Consider the following 14,123-nt stretch of genomic DNA (forward strand, 5'->3'; position numbering starts at 1 on the left):
GGCCCTTTTTAGAAAGGAGACGAACCACTTTTCCATCCATTTTTATGCGAATAAAGTTGGCCTAGATGTCCGATAACAAAAAGTACAACATGCCTGATGGAAACAGCTAATATTGTCGGTCAAATATAAGTTTGGATATTTTCGTGTAGGTTCATGTATTAATGCGAGAAATGAAGGTGGAAACGCTTTTATGACCAAATATTGATATAACCATCATATCGAAGTAAATTTGGAGTCACGGATGACATGTTTATGTGGTCATCCCACTAGGACTCGGGAAAGCATACCGTTTATTTGGCTACTGATTGAATACATGATGATGAACTTCATAGGGTGGTGAAAGTGCAAGGTGATGAGGTTAATGCTACTTTCCAATTAATATCGAGGATCTTATGCTGGTGACTTGATTAATCCATGCTTGGCTGCCGTTTGACAAATTAAAACAATCTCCCTCTTTTGGCCATAATAATCTTATCATGCGTAGACTGTACCCACAACTGTATCTGCAAGCTGATGGCTAGAGAACACATGCCAATACCAGGGTGGGCACATTCGCTATATAACAAATGTGTTGTGACATCAGTAGAGTTGAAAATACAATGGAAACCCATTTAACTTGTATTTGTAAAATCTGTACATGGAAATTTAACCGAGTGAAATAGTTTTCCTTCCAAGATGTTTTATAAATTATGTTAAAACAGCAGCGTTTCTGTGTTGGAATGGTGTGGGCTTACCCCCAACAACAGAGTGGTGTGTGTGTACTGGACATTATAAATATTCACGCAAGTAAACCATTGACGGGCCAACTCATCCTCCTCTAGAATGCTGATAGGCCAGCTCATCCTCCTCAGGGAGATGACGTCATGTTATATGAGGAAAAAGCAAGCACTTTTGAAACACCTGTTTGAGATACAAATTTGAGATTGAGGTTTTGACCTGTTTTTTCTCCCATTTATGTTTTAGCCACAAATACCGGTGTAGGATGAGTTAAAGTGAGAGAGATTTTCACTGGGCACTTACTTTACAATTGTGGAGTTTGGGGGCCTCCTGAGTGGCGCAATGGTCTAGCTAGAGGCATCACTACAGACCTGGGTTTGATCCCAGGCTGTATCACAACCAACCGTGATTGGGAGTCCCATAGGGCAGCGCCCAATTGGCCCAGCGTCTTCTGGGTTAGGGGAGGGTTTGGACGGGCGGGCTTTACTTGGCTCATCGCACTCTAGCGACTCCTTGTGGTGGGCCAGGCTCCTGCAGGCTGACACAGGTCGTCAGTTGAACTGTGTTTCTTCCAAGACATTGGTGCGGCTGGCTTCCAGGTTAAGCGGGCGGGTGTTAAGAAGCAAGGTTTGGCGGGTCATGTTTTGGAGGACATATGACTCGAACTTTGCCTCCCAAGCCTGTTGGGGAGTTGCAGCGATGAGACAAAATCGAAATAGGTGAGAAAAAGGGGGTAAAATACAACAACAATAACAAAGAAATTTGGGGTCACTTAGAAATGTCCTGGTTTTTCAAACCTAGGAGGCCAGCATCCCAGAGTCGCCTCTTCATTGTTGATGTTGAGACTGGTGTTTTGCGGTCACTATTTAATGAAGCTGCCAGTTGAGGACTTGTGAGGCGTCTGTTTCTCAAACTAGACACTCTAATGTACTTGTCCTCTTGCTCATTTGTGCACCAGGGCCTCCCACTCCTCTTTCTATTCTGGTTAGAGACAGTTTGCACTGTTCTGTGAAGGGGGTAGTACACAATGTGCCATTGGAACACAGGAGTGATGGTTGCTGATAATGGGCCTCTGTACAGCTATGTAGATATTCCATAAAAAATCTGCCGTTTCTAGCTACAATAGTCATTTACAACATTAACAATGTCTACACTGTATTTACGATCAATTTGATGTTATTTTAATGAGCAAAATATTGCTTTTCTTTCAAAAACAAGGACATTTGTAAGTGACCTCAAACTTTTGACCGGTAGTGTATATATATGGGGAGTTTGGTCACTTGGCTAAATACACTTGTGCATGGGCTATGTTGACAATATGCTACTGATGGCCTATCCAAAATCCCAGCTAATTGGAGTGGAATGCAAGCCAATTGAGAATTATTAACTGATCTGTTTTATGTAGTACCAATTAATTAATGAACTACCCTGGCTTATGCAGAGATGATTATACCAGGGGTTGGCCTTTTAATTCCCAGATTAATTTTTAATAGCCTACCAAAGACCTGCTTCCGTTTCCAAAGGACTCTTAAAGGGATACTTTGGAATTTTGACTAAGAGTTCCCCAGAGTCAGACGAACTCGTGGATACCATTTTTAGGTCTCTGTGTCCATTATGAAGGCAGTAAGAGGTATTTTCGCGAGCCAATGCTAACTAGCGTTAGCGCAATGACTGGGAGTCTATGCGGATCTGCTAGAATGCAGATGCCCATAGACTTCTAGTAATTGCGCTAATGCCAGTGAGCAAGCTCCGCTAGCGCTTGTTATCAACTTCCTTCAAACTGCACATAGAGACTTAAAATGGTACCCACGAGTCCATCTGACTCAGGGGAAGTCGATAAAGGGTATTGCCAAAATCCCAAAATATCCCTTTAATAATGACAGCAATAAATCTTATTGTAGGCCTAATATTATAGGCATAATCTCAATAATATTATAACTTCTCATCTTGTCATTAGGCCCATATAAATGTGTAGCTGGTGACAGTGCTGCTTAGGATATGGGGTTTGATTATAGCATATTCTCTCTCTGCAATAGGCTACATGCTTCCAAATATTGTGACATTTGAGCTAAATCAGTAACAAACAGTGTCTGTGTACATGTTGCCCTCGTGTGGTCAGTGCTGGCGATGAGCATTATACAGTAGGACAGTGAAGTCATGGAGCTGCATTGGTATTCAGGAATGATGTGGGGCTCTGACCCTCAATGCCACCCCCCCCACCCCCCCACCCCCTCCTCCTTTAGCTCAGTGATCTCCTGCTCTAATTCTTTGATAGGCCCTCAACCGCCTCCTCTCTGCTGCTTTCTGCTTCACCTCAATGAGCCCAGCATGGCTACTCTGCATGGAACACACTAGAGCAGACCTGCATACTGTCTAATATATTTAATTCTCTGTTTTGCTGAAAGCTCTAGTTCTCCTGGATTATATCCTGCACTTCTGTTTCCATCTTCCCCGTGAGTCTTCATCCCTGCACATCTATTACACAGTAGACAATGGGACATGTCAGTGTTATCCTAGGTCATGCATGCAGCAGCTCATGATTACTGATAGTTTAACTATCCTTTAACAGTATAAGAGTTTTCCCATGATACATACCTAGGTGTATGTCTGTTCATACAACCAGACACACACAAACACACACACGCTCACACAATGCCCTTTATCGCCTCTTAACACTCACTTCTGACATCATGAAGTACTTTGAGAGACTAGTGAAGGATCCTATCACCTCCACCCTACCTGATACCCTAGACCCACTACAATTTGCTTACTGCCCCAATAGGTCCACAGACGAAGCAATCGCCATCACACTGCACACTGCCATATCCCATCTGGACAAGAGGAATACCTATGTAAAAATGCTGTTCATTGACTACAGCTCAGCATTTAACACCATAGTACCCTCCAGACTCGTCATTAGGCTCGAGACCCTGGGCCTCGACACAGCCTTGTGCAACTGGGTCCTTGACTTTGACGCCCCCAGGTGGTGAGGGTAGGAAACAACATCTCCACCCCGCTGATCCTCAACACTGGGGCCCCACAAGGGTTGGTTCTCAGCCCTCTTCTGTACTCCTTGTTCAACCATGACTGCGTGGCCATGCACGCCTCAATCATCAAGTTTGCAGATGACACTACAGTGGTAGGCTTGATTACCAACAATGACGAGACAGCCTACAGGGTGGAGGTGAGGGCCCTCGGAGTGTGGTGTCAGGAAAATAACCTCTCACTCAACGTCAACAAAACAAAGCAGATGATTGTGGACTTCAGGAAACAGCAGAGGGAGCACCCCCCTATCCACATCGATGGGACAGTAGTGGATAAGGTGGAAAGTTTTAAGTTCCTTGGCGTACACATCACAGACAAACTGAAATGGTCCACCCACGCAGACAGCGTGGTGAAGAAGGCACAATAGCACCTCTTCAATCTCAGGAGGCTGAAGAAATTTGGCTTGTCACCTAAAACACTCAGAAACTTTTACAGATGCACAATCGAGAGCATCCTGTCGGGTTGTATTACCGCCTGGTATGGAAACTACTCCGCCCACAACTGCAAGGCTCTCCAGAGGGTAGTGAGGTCTGCACAACGCATCACCGGGGGCAAACTACCTGCCTTCCAGGACACCTACAGCACCCGATGTCACAGGGAGGCCAAAAAGATCATCAAGGACAACATCCACCCGAGCCACTGCCTGTTCACCTCGCTATCATCCAGAAGGCGAGATCAGTACAGGTGCATCAAAGCAGGGACCGAGAGACTGAAAAACAGCTTCTATCTCAAGGCCATCACATTGTTAAACAACCATCACTAACATAGAGTGGTTGCTGCCAACATATCTCTGGCCACTTTAATAAATTGATTTAATAAGGTATCACTAGTTACTTTAAATAACGCCACTTTAATCATGTCTACACATCCTACATTACTCATCTCATATCGTGTTTATAATGTATTCTATACCATCTACTGTATCTAGCCTATGCCGCACGGCCATCGCTCGTCCATATCTTTATATGTACATTTTCTTATTCATACCTTTACATTTGTGTGTATAAGGTAGTCGTTGTGAATTTGTTAGTTACTTGTTAGATATTACTGCACTGTTGGAACTAGAAGCACAAGCATTTCGCTACACTCAAATTAGCATCTGCTAACCATGTGTAAGTGACAAATAAAATCTGATTTGATTTGACACACACACACACACACACCTGAACATGCTCACACAAACACATTAACATCGATGTAAGGACATCAGTATTTCAGTAATGTAAAGACGGATAAGTGTAATTTCAAAGGAATTTCCACTTAAACCATCCCTTGCTGTCGGAAGTATTATTCATGATCTCAAGTTCAAACTTGCCAAACGGTTTAGTAAGAGTAAAGAGAGCTGCCAGACAGACCCAGATATGACAGTTTACCTCTATGCCATAAGTTCTTCATGCAATTCCAGACAAAACATATTCATTTATTATTTTATTTGAAATTAAATGCAGATTTCAAATCTGGTTTCAAATGTTTTTAATTAAATTACAATGACCTTGGACACCAGTGGTTTCCATTGATGGGCCACTCCTCCTGGGACATGACTGAAGACTGGGTTTTGGCTTGAAAACATTGAATTTGTTTATTTGCTGCGTTACATAGAAATTAGTAAAGCTTTATCTAGGTAGATTACATCCAGTGATAGTAAATAAATCACATCACAGCTCAAAGATTTTGGGGAAGTGGACCGAGGTGCAGTACTCAACACGATAACCCCTATAACCGCCAGACGGCGCCATTGTCCCATACACATGGGCAGTCTTTTGAATAAAATGCAACCATTTGAAGATGGACATGGATAAATATAATAGTTTACTGTCCTTTACTTATCTATAACATTTCCCGTTAAAATATCTGCCGCAATGAGCAATGAACATGGAAATGTAAATCATGTCTCTTAATTTTTGCCACTCAGTACACTAGGTGGCGGTACATAAATATTTCGAGCTCTTCTTCTCAATTGATTAACAGTTGTTTTGGGTCAAAGTTGATTTGCTCCAGTTTCCTGGTTTCGGCGGCAATGCGTGATTGTCTGGACGTTTTTGTGTCGAAAAGATAGTAAAGTACTAAGATATAATAGCACCACATTTCGCACAGCAATGGTGAGTGTTGACATGGTTGGTTATAATACAATTCCCAGGATCTTTTGAAAAGAAAAACGGATCAGCAGTTGAGTTGGGTGCCTTTTTCCAGCAAGCTAACGTTATCCCATTCATTCATTGCAGTGAATGAGCAGCACATAAAGTCATGTTGCAGATTGAAATTTAATATTCGTTTCATTGCATGGTGATATACGTCTGTTCTTCCCTACACATGGGTCTGGACTTTCTATTTTGTTCTATTAATTATTACAATAATCATAACAATAATCCCACCGTCTTCCCGTTGCTGTGTGTGTAGAGTTTACCTCTGAACCCCAAGCCCTTCCTGAACGGCCTGACAGGCAAGCCGGTGATGGTGAAGCTGAAGTGGGGGATGGAGTACAAGGGCTACCTAGTGTCTGTGGACAGCTACATGAACATGCAGGTGAGGGAGCACATCTGGACACGGGTGCTTTTAGAAAAGCCGGTGTATTTACATACGCTAACGTTGCTTTCAATTGGATTGGATTGCACAAAAACAGTCCGTGGGAAGCCAGAAGTCACAAACAATTCCATTTCAGTTTACAGTGCTGGTGGGCAGGACGATTAGTCATTATGACGGAATTTGAGACAATATCTAAAGGATTGTATTATTAAACAGACTTTCCAAATGTGGGTCTGTTGTAGACCCACTTTCTCTCTGCTTATCTCATGTCAAAATAAAAGTCTCCCACAAGTTATTCATTTTTTGTCCACATATGCTGCATGTGCAAGACTTGTATTTTGCACTAACCTGTGTGTCTGTGTGGCTGGTGCAGGTTAATGCCAATGTACATTTGTCATGTTTTTGTCATTGGTTTCGACAGTTGGCGAACACAGAAGAGTATGTGGATGGAGCGTTGGCTGGTCACCTTGGAGAAGTACTTGTTAGGTAAATAAGAGCCCTCTTCTGGATTCTCTACAATGTTGCCTTCTGCCCCTTGTCCTTCACTCCTGAGGTGATCAAGATTGACAATGACTGTGTTCATGAAATATCTACCTCTCTTAAGAGCAGTGACCTGGGGTGTATTCATTAGTGTAGACTGTTTCAACAGAAAGTGTTATGCAACAAAAACAGGTTTCATATTGAACAAGTTCAGGAAAGTCCCTCAAAGTCCCACTTCGTCTTGTTTGATGTGTAGTAAATAATACCCAGTTCAAGAAAACTATGAGGGAGGAAGGGAAATCAAATATTTTCTGCAATAGAATGTAACTCTATATTCTGATTTATTGGTTAAACTGCAAGTCAACCCTTTAATGAATACCAGTAGAAATGTATTCTCCCTGGACTTCTGTATCCAGCATACTTCTGGTGTGACTGATGCAGATGTTTGATAGTGGCTGTTCAGTGTAATTCTCTTTGATCTAAAGTGTGTATTCTCTATCCACAGGTGCAATAATGTTTTATATATTAGAGGAGTGGAGGAAGAAGAGGAGGACGGAGAAATGAAAGAATGATGGCGAGGATGAGACTTAACAACTGATGATCTGGATGAGTGTTTAAATCTTAGTTTTCATTTTCACTATGTGGAAAATTGACCCTTGAGGAAGCAAGTTAGTTTTATGTGTGAAACTTTCAAGAAAACATTTTTTTTTCTTTTTTTCTTCTACTGTTTATGATCCGTATGTATTATCACTGTAGAAAAAAAATAAAAGGATGTTTATTGTACCCATTCCTAAACCTGCTGTCTGGTGGTATTATTAAAGGTTTGTGAGGGAGGTGATTGATGTGGTGTCTCAACCTTATTATCAAACACTACACATTGAACAGAGCCTGTCAATCAATGTACAGTATTCCTCATTTTCAAAGCCCCACCCAGGATTTGGCTCTTGCACTTTGAACACCTGTTGAGCACATATTTACTTTCCCCCAAACCACTAGAAAGTGACAGCGAGGCGACATAGAAATAGAGGTGACTTACAAAAGTAATTCAACATTTTTAAGTTTAATTTCGACTATTTCAAAATGTCCAAACTTTTGGTAAAGAACGCGAAACAGGTGGTTTTAATTTGCAACAACGGTGAGAAGTTCCTGACGAAGGATGGGATGCTAAAGCTGTGTGTGATTGAGAACAGTAGTTTGGTTATCGGGAGGTAAGTCGAAACATTGTATCATTAATGTCCGATATAGGGCTGCAGATTGCAACATTTAAAAAAAATATTCAGTGGTTTGGCTACTAAGTTATTTTTTTGTTACAATTTGGTTAGAACGAGTTGACAGCGACTGTCAAACGTCGCAGACTACAAATCGTCCTAACGTGCTCTGAAAGTAAAATTACATTTTGGGCTAAACCAGATGTTATTCCACCGCAAACTATTGTTTAAAAGAGCTGTGTATTGTTCGTGCAGCGACGGCCTGATAAAGGATATTGGACCAGCGAGCACCATTGATTTCCAATATGCAGGGGTCTCGTTTGAAAAAGTCATCGATGCAACTGGCATGTGTGTCATTCCAGGCAAGTATCAGTGCAATACACCACCCTGGACAATAGGGGGCGGTATCTAGGTGTGCACACCGGTGTAAACATGGTTTGCGCTATCTGGGATCTTTAATCATAACCCTTTCCTCATCCTAAATTTAACCTATACCATTTTAAATGGCAACTTCAATGGGGTAGGGATGTCCCAAGGATACTGGATAGCAAGAGCCATGTAAACATGCATCTTTGGCCACGTTTATTTGCCAAACGTTGTCGAACTGTGCAAATAGAATTGCCATGAATAGGGCCGACATTATTCCGTATTCTACAAGTCAGAGCACAGGAGGTTGGTGGCACATTAATTGGGGAGCACGGGCTCGTGGTAATGGCTGGAGTGGAATTGTATCAAATACATCAAACACATGGTTTCCATGTGTTTGTCATTCCATTTGCTCTGTTCTGGCCATTATTATGAACCATTCTCCCCTCAGCAGCCTCCTGTGTGTGTCAGATAGCCATGTTTGGTCTTCATAGCATATTTTTTATTTGAATGTTCCAAAACGTTAGGTCCTGCCGAACGCACCCCTGTTCTATTGATACAAATATTTGAATCATTGGTTTAGTGTTCTATCATGTAGAGAATTAGGTTTTACAGAAATGCAGTTGTGCTCTTTGATTATTGTGTTTCAGGACTGGTTGATGCACACACCCACCCCGTATGGGCTGGAGACAGGGTGCATGAATTTGCCATGAAGGTAAATATGACTTCCATGGGTCCTGTCCCCTTCTGCCTCAACAGCTTGTAATATGACACATCTTTCAGAGTAAAGCTTTATATGGCGTTTACACAAGCAGCCCAATTCTGATCTTTTTTTCTACAAATTGGTCTTTTTACCAATCGCATCAGATCGTTTCACACAAGATCTTTTTCAGAGCTGATCTGATTTTTCAAAAGTCCAATTAGTGAAAAAATATCAGAATTGGGCTACCTGTCAAAACGCAGCCTAGGTAATGTTGTGTGTGCCTACAGTTGGCTGGTGCCACCTACATGGATGTGCACCGTGCCGGAGGAGGGATCCACTTCACAGTGGAGCACACCCGGGCTGCTCTTGCCTCCACCCTGCTGGCCTCTCTGACAGGCAGGCTGGGTCGGATGCAGCGGGCAGGCACTACCCTGGTGGAGTGTAAGAGTGGCTACGGCCTGGAGCTGCAGACTGAGCTGAAGATGCTGGAGGTCATCGAGACGGCCAGACGTACCCTGCCAATCAATATATCGTCTACCTACTGTGGCGCACACGCCGTCCCTAAGTACTGAACACACACTCTACACCAGTGGTACTAGGACCACCGGGGGTAGTTGGACTATCCACAGGGGGTAGATGGCCTATCCACAGGGGCTAGTTGGCCTATCCACAGGGGGTACTTGGCCTATCCACAAGGGGTAGTTGGCCTATCCACAGGGGGTAGTTGGCCTATCCACAGGGGGTACATGGCCTATCCACAGGGGGTAGTTGGTCTATCCACAGGGGGTACTTGGCCTATCCACAGGGGGTAGTTGGCCTATCCACAGAGGGTTAGTTGGCCTATCCACAGGGGGTAGTTGGCCTATCCACAGGGGGTAGTTGGCCTATCCACAGGGGGTACTTGGCCTATCCACAGGGGGTAGTTTGCCTATCCACAGGGGGTAGTTGGCCTATCCACAGGGGGTACTTGGCCTATCCACAGGGGGTACTTGGCCTATCCACAGGGGTTAGTTGGCCTATCCACAGGGGTTAGTTGGCCTATCCACAGGGGTTAGTTGGCCTATCCACGGGGGGTAGTTGGCCTATCCACAGGGGTTAGTTGGCCTATCCACAGGGGTTAGTTGGCCTATCCACAGGGGGTAGTTGGCCTATTGTGGTGGCATTTCTCTGCTTTACCAAATGAGGAGAGTTACAAACTTCACACACCAGTCATAGTTACACTTAAACTACATATTTTTAATAAGAGCTTTGCAATAGCCTTTTTGACTTTCAATGATGCGCTATCTATAATGAACCATTGAAAAGTACCAACAGAAATGTACAAAGATGTTTTATAGCCAAGATACACCCCTCTCAAATTACACTGATGAACCACAGATCTTAGGAACAGTTCATAAATAAATACTTTTTCTTGAGAAAGGAGTATCCCTTAACATTCGCTATAAATTATCGTTCAGGAGGTCAGTCAGACAAGGTTCTAATCTCATTCCTGGTACTTCATAGTTCAAAAAACACCAACTCATCCAATGGCATATATCAATTGTCAACTCTAGATACTCCCATCTCAAGTAAACCCCCTCTTGACCCCACTCCTGGACATGCTCACTGAGGGGAATGAGCCTCTAGGTCATACACTATCCCAGGATAAGTGTAAGATCAGAGAGGACATACAATGTTTCCAGACACTGCCATACACCTTCCCCCAATGGGAAAAGGAGGGAGTGACTGGCGCACAGACATTGCGGAGACAAGTAATTGGTTCCCCATTAATCACGCCATACCTTCACATGGTTTAAGAATAGGTGAAGACACATTCACATATGAAAAACAATGTTCCATTCTGCTCTCTCCCCTCTCTGGGCCCCAGGTGACTGAGCCCCAGCTGAGGGAAAAGTGCAACTGCCAACACAAGAGTCCAAAAGGATACATTCTAATGACAAGTATCTCACATAAGCATATTATGCAAATAAAACATCTTAATGATCTATGTTACCCAACTAAATCTGATTAATCTGCCACACTATCCACAGGGGGTAGTTGGCCTATCCACAGGGGGTAGTTGGCCTATCCACAGGGGATAGTTGGCCTATCCACAGGGAGTAGTGGGCCTATCCACAGGGGGTAGTTGGCCTATCCACAGGGGATAGTTGGCCTATCCACAGGGGGTAGTTGGCCTATCCACAGGGGGTAGTTGGCCTATCCACAGGGGGTAGTTGGCCTATCCACAGGGGGTAGTTGGCCTATCCACAGGGGGTAGTTGGCCTATCCACAGGGGCAGTTGGCCTATCCACAGGGGTAGTTGGCCTATCCACAGGGGGTAGTTGGCCTATCCACAGGGGTAGTTGGCCTATCCACAGGGGTAGTTGGCCTATCCACAGGGGGTAGTTGGCCTATCCACAGGGGATAGTTGGCCTATCCACAGGGGATAGTTGGCCTATCCACAGGGGTAGTTGGCCTATCCACAGGGGGTAGTTGGCCTATCCACAGGGGTAGTTGGCCTATCCACAGGGGTAGTTGGCCTATCCACAGGGGTAGTTGGCCTATCCACAGGGGATAGTTGACCTATCCACAGGGGGTAGTTGGCCTATCCACAGGGGATAGTTGGCCTATCCACAGGGGTAGTTGGCCTATCCACAGGGGGTAGTTGGCCTATCCACAGGAGGTAGTTGGCCTATCCACAGGGGGTAGTTGGCCTATCCACAGGGGGTAGTTGGCCTATCCACAGAGGGTAGTTGGCCTATCCACAGGGGGTAGTTGAGAAGACTCATGACACCATAGACAAGCTGGTAAAATGCACACGAGGTGGTACTTCAGAGGTATTCTGGACAGAGCAAAAATTCCCCATCCTGAACAGACACCTCACTTCCATGACCTGTTGAGGTTATGTATTAGATTCACCCACACCCATACAGCTAACCCTACTGACTTTCGTCCTCACTAGGTGTTATTAAATACCCACCCCTTCTGATTTTTACCCAGGGGTAAGACTGTTGCCGAGGCGACAACAGACATCCTTAAGGTCCAGTTGCCGCGGCTGCGTGAGCGTATGTCAGCGGGGGCCCTGAGGGTGGACAACATAGATGTGTTCTGTGAGCAGGGTGTGTTTGACCTGTCCTCCACACGCTCCATCCTGCAGGCTGGCCTGGACATGGGCCTCAACATCAACTTCCACGGAGACGAGCTGCACCCCATGAACTCTGCACAGGTACGCGTCATCAACCAGCACCTCTCTTCGGTCACTGGTGTAACAACAGCTGGTTTACTACCTGTACGTATTATTTAAGTGTCTATGGCACTGTCCATCTCACTTAACCATTCCTGTATTGTGTGTGTGTGTGTTTCTCTGGTGGTGCTAGCTGGGGGCAGAGCTTGGTGCCTTGGCTATCAGTCACCTGGAGGAGGTAACAGATGAGGGCATCGCTGCCATGGCGACAGCTAAGACCGCCGCCATCCTGCTCCCAACCACCGCTTACATCCTACGGTTGCCCCAGCCACGGGCCCGAGACATGCTGGAGGCTGGGGTCATTGTTGCCCTGGGCAGTGACTTCAACCCTAATGCCTACTGTTGCTCGATGGTGGGTACCAGAGGACGGGGGTGGAGGAGGAAAGTTAGGGGGGAAAGATGGAGGGGGCTGTGGGGGTAAGTTCAATGAGTTAGTGGGAGAAGGTAAAAAGCCTATTCCTCTATATAGCGTTCCCTCTGTCTTCATCTCTTTATCCCTCTCGGTCTATCCCAGCCGGTGGTGATGCACCTGGCGTGTGTCAACATGAGGATGTCCATGCCTGAAGCTCTGGCCGCCGCCACCATCAACGCAGCCTACGCCCTGGGCCGCTCTCACACGCACGGCTCCCTGGAGGTCAACAAACATGGCGACCTGCTGGTCCTCAACGCACCACGGTAAAGTTACTGTCAATAAATGCTACTATATTGTAGGAGCTGGCTTCATTTACTGGTCAGACACCACAGTGTATGTTCTAGTTGACCGTTGAGTCATCCAGCTGCTGAAAGGTTATCTTGTAATTGTGGTGAGGACTGTATGGTGTTGTCTAAAATGCAGTAGCTGTGTGAATGGAACCGGTTGGTTTGTGAGAGTGAGACTACCTAAGGCTGTGTTGTGTGTGTGTGTGTGTGTGTGTGGACTGACAGTGTTGTGTTGGTGTTGTCCGGCAGGTGGGAGCATCTCATCTACCAGTTAGGAGGACACCAGGAACTGATCCGCTACGTTGTCATCAGGGGCAACGTCGTCTACAACAACGACAAAACCATGGACTTCTAACTCCAAAAGTTCTTCCCCCAGACAGTCTCACACGGCCCTTAGCCCCGTGGCCTAGTGGACAGGGCTGTGTGTCCCTATAAATGGACACAGCTCACAGTCAAGGTTTTGTAAATAGACAGTTAATATTAACCAGATATTCAATGTCAGTGGGGTATGTGGTAACATTTGAGTATCGGCTTTGAACCATTGTTTCTCCAATCTCCAAATTACTGTAGAGTTGGGTAGGGTTCATATCCAGTAAGTGTTTGTTAAAAATAACGTGATTTAAATGTTTTTCTTACCATAAACAAAAGTCTCCATACTTGCGCTGTCATTTTTTTGCCCTGTTTTAGGTTGGAGACCTTCTGACCCTTGGTTCCTCTCGTTCTTGCTCTGTTAATCTTTCGCCCTTCAGCTCTACACCCCTACCCTTCCTGTCTCTCTCTCTCTGAGGTTGTAGAAGAGTTAGTAAAGCTAACACAGGTGAGTGAATCATTAGTGAGGAAGCTCAGCCTGTAGAACATGGTACTATCTGCCAGCTCAACTGATCAAGCATACCAGTAGTGTTGCAAGGGGTCTGTGCTCAGAATGATCCAGTAGTGTTGCAAGGGGACTGTGCTCAGTATGATCCAGTAGTGTTGCAAGGGGACTGTGCTCAGTATGATCCAGTAGTGTTGCAAGGGGACTGTGCTCAGTATGATCCAGTAGTGTTGCAAGGGGACTGTGCTCAGTATGATCCAGTAGTGTTGCAAGGGGACTGTGCTCAGTATGATCCAGTAGTGTTGCAAGGGGACTGTGCTCAGTATGATCCAGTAGTGTTGCAAG

General features: G+C 45.0%; 2 protein-coding genes across 3 annotated transcripts; both read left to right on the forward strand.

Moving 5' to 3' along the window:
* The first annotated feature begins 5,722 nt into the window (after positions 1-5,722).
* Positions 5,723-7,560, forward strand: LOC124014368 (small nuclear ribonucleoprotein F). The gene is made up of 4 exons (XM_046329264.1): positions 5,723-5,861; positions 6,160-6,285; positions 6,707-6,771; positions 7,271-7,560. Exons 1-4 carry the CDS (start codon positions 5,859-5,861, stop codon positions 7,335-7,337), a joined length of 261 nt encoding a protein of 86 aa, XP_046185220.1. The 5' UTR covers positions 5,723-5,858; the 3' UTR covers positions 7,338-7,560.
* Positions 7,561-7,723: 163 nt separating this feature from the next.
* amdhd1 (amidohydrolase domain containing 1) lies at positions 7,724-13,620 on the forward strand. Of its 2 annotated transcripts, none has more exons than XM_046327839.1 (8): positions 7,724-7,973; positions 8,229-8,335; positions 8,963-9,054; positions 9,330-9,607; positions 12,022-12,247; positions 12,399-12,617; positions 12,780-12,940; positions 13,214-13,620. In XM_046327839.1, the coding sequence occupies exons 1-8, from the start codon at positions 7,846-7,848 to the stop codon at positions 13,317-13,319; spliced, it is 1,317 nt and encodes a 438-aa protein (XP_046183795.1). In that variant the 5' UTR covers positions 7,724-7,845; the 3' UTR covers positions 13,320-13,620. The 2 variants fall into 2 exon arrangements, with proteins under 2 accessions (XP_046183795.1, XP_046183796.1); XM_046327840.1 differs by having other exon boundaries at positions 7,725-7,973; positions 8,990-9,054.
* The last annotated feature ends 503 nt before the right edge of the window (positions 13,621-14,123 follow it).

The sequence above is a fragment of the Oncorhynchus gorbuscha genome, linkage group LG25 (assembly GCF_021184085.1).
Source record: "Oncorhynchus gorbuscha isolate QuinsamMale2020 ecotype Even-year linkage group LG25, OgorEven_v1.0, whole genome shotgun sequence".
Taxonomy (NCBI): Eukaryota; Metazoa; Chordata; class Actinopteri; order Salmoniformes; family Salmonidae; genus Oncorhynchus; species Oncorhynchus gorbuscha.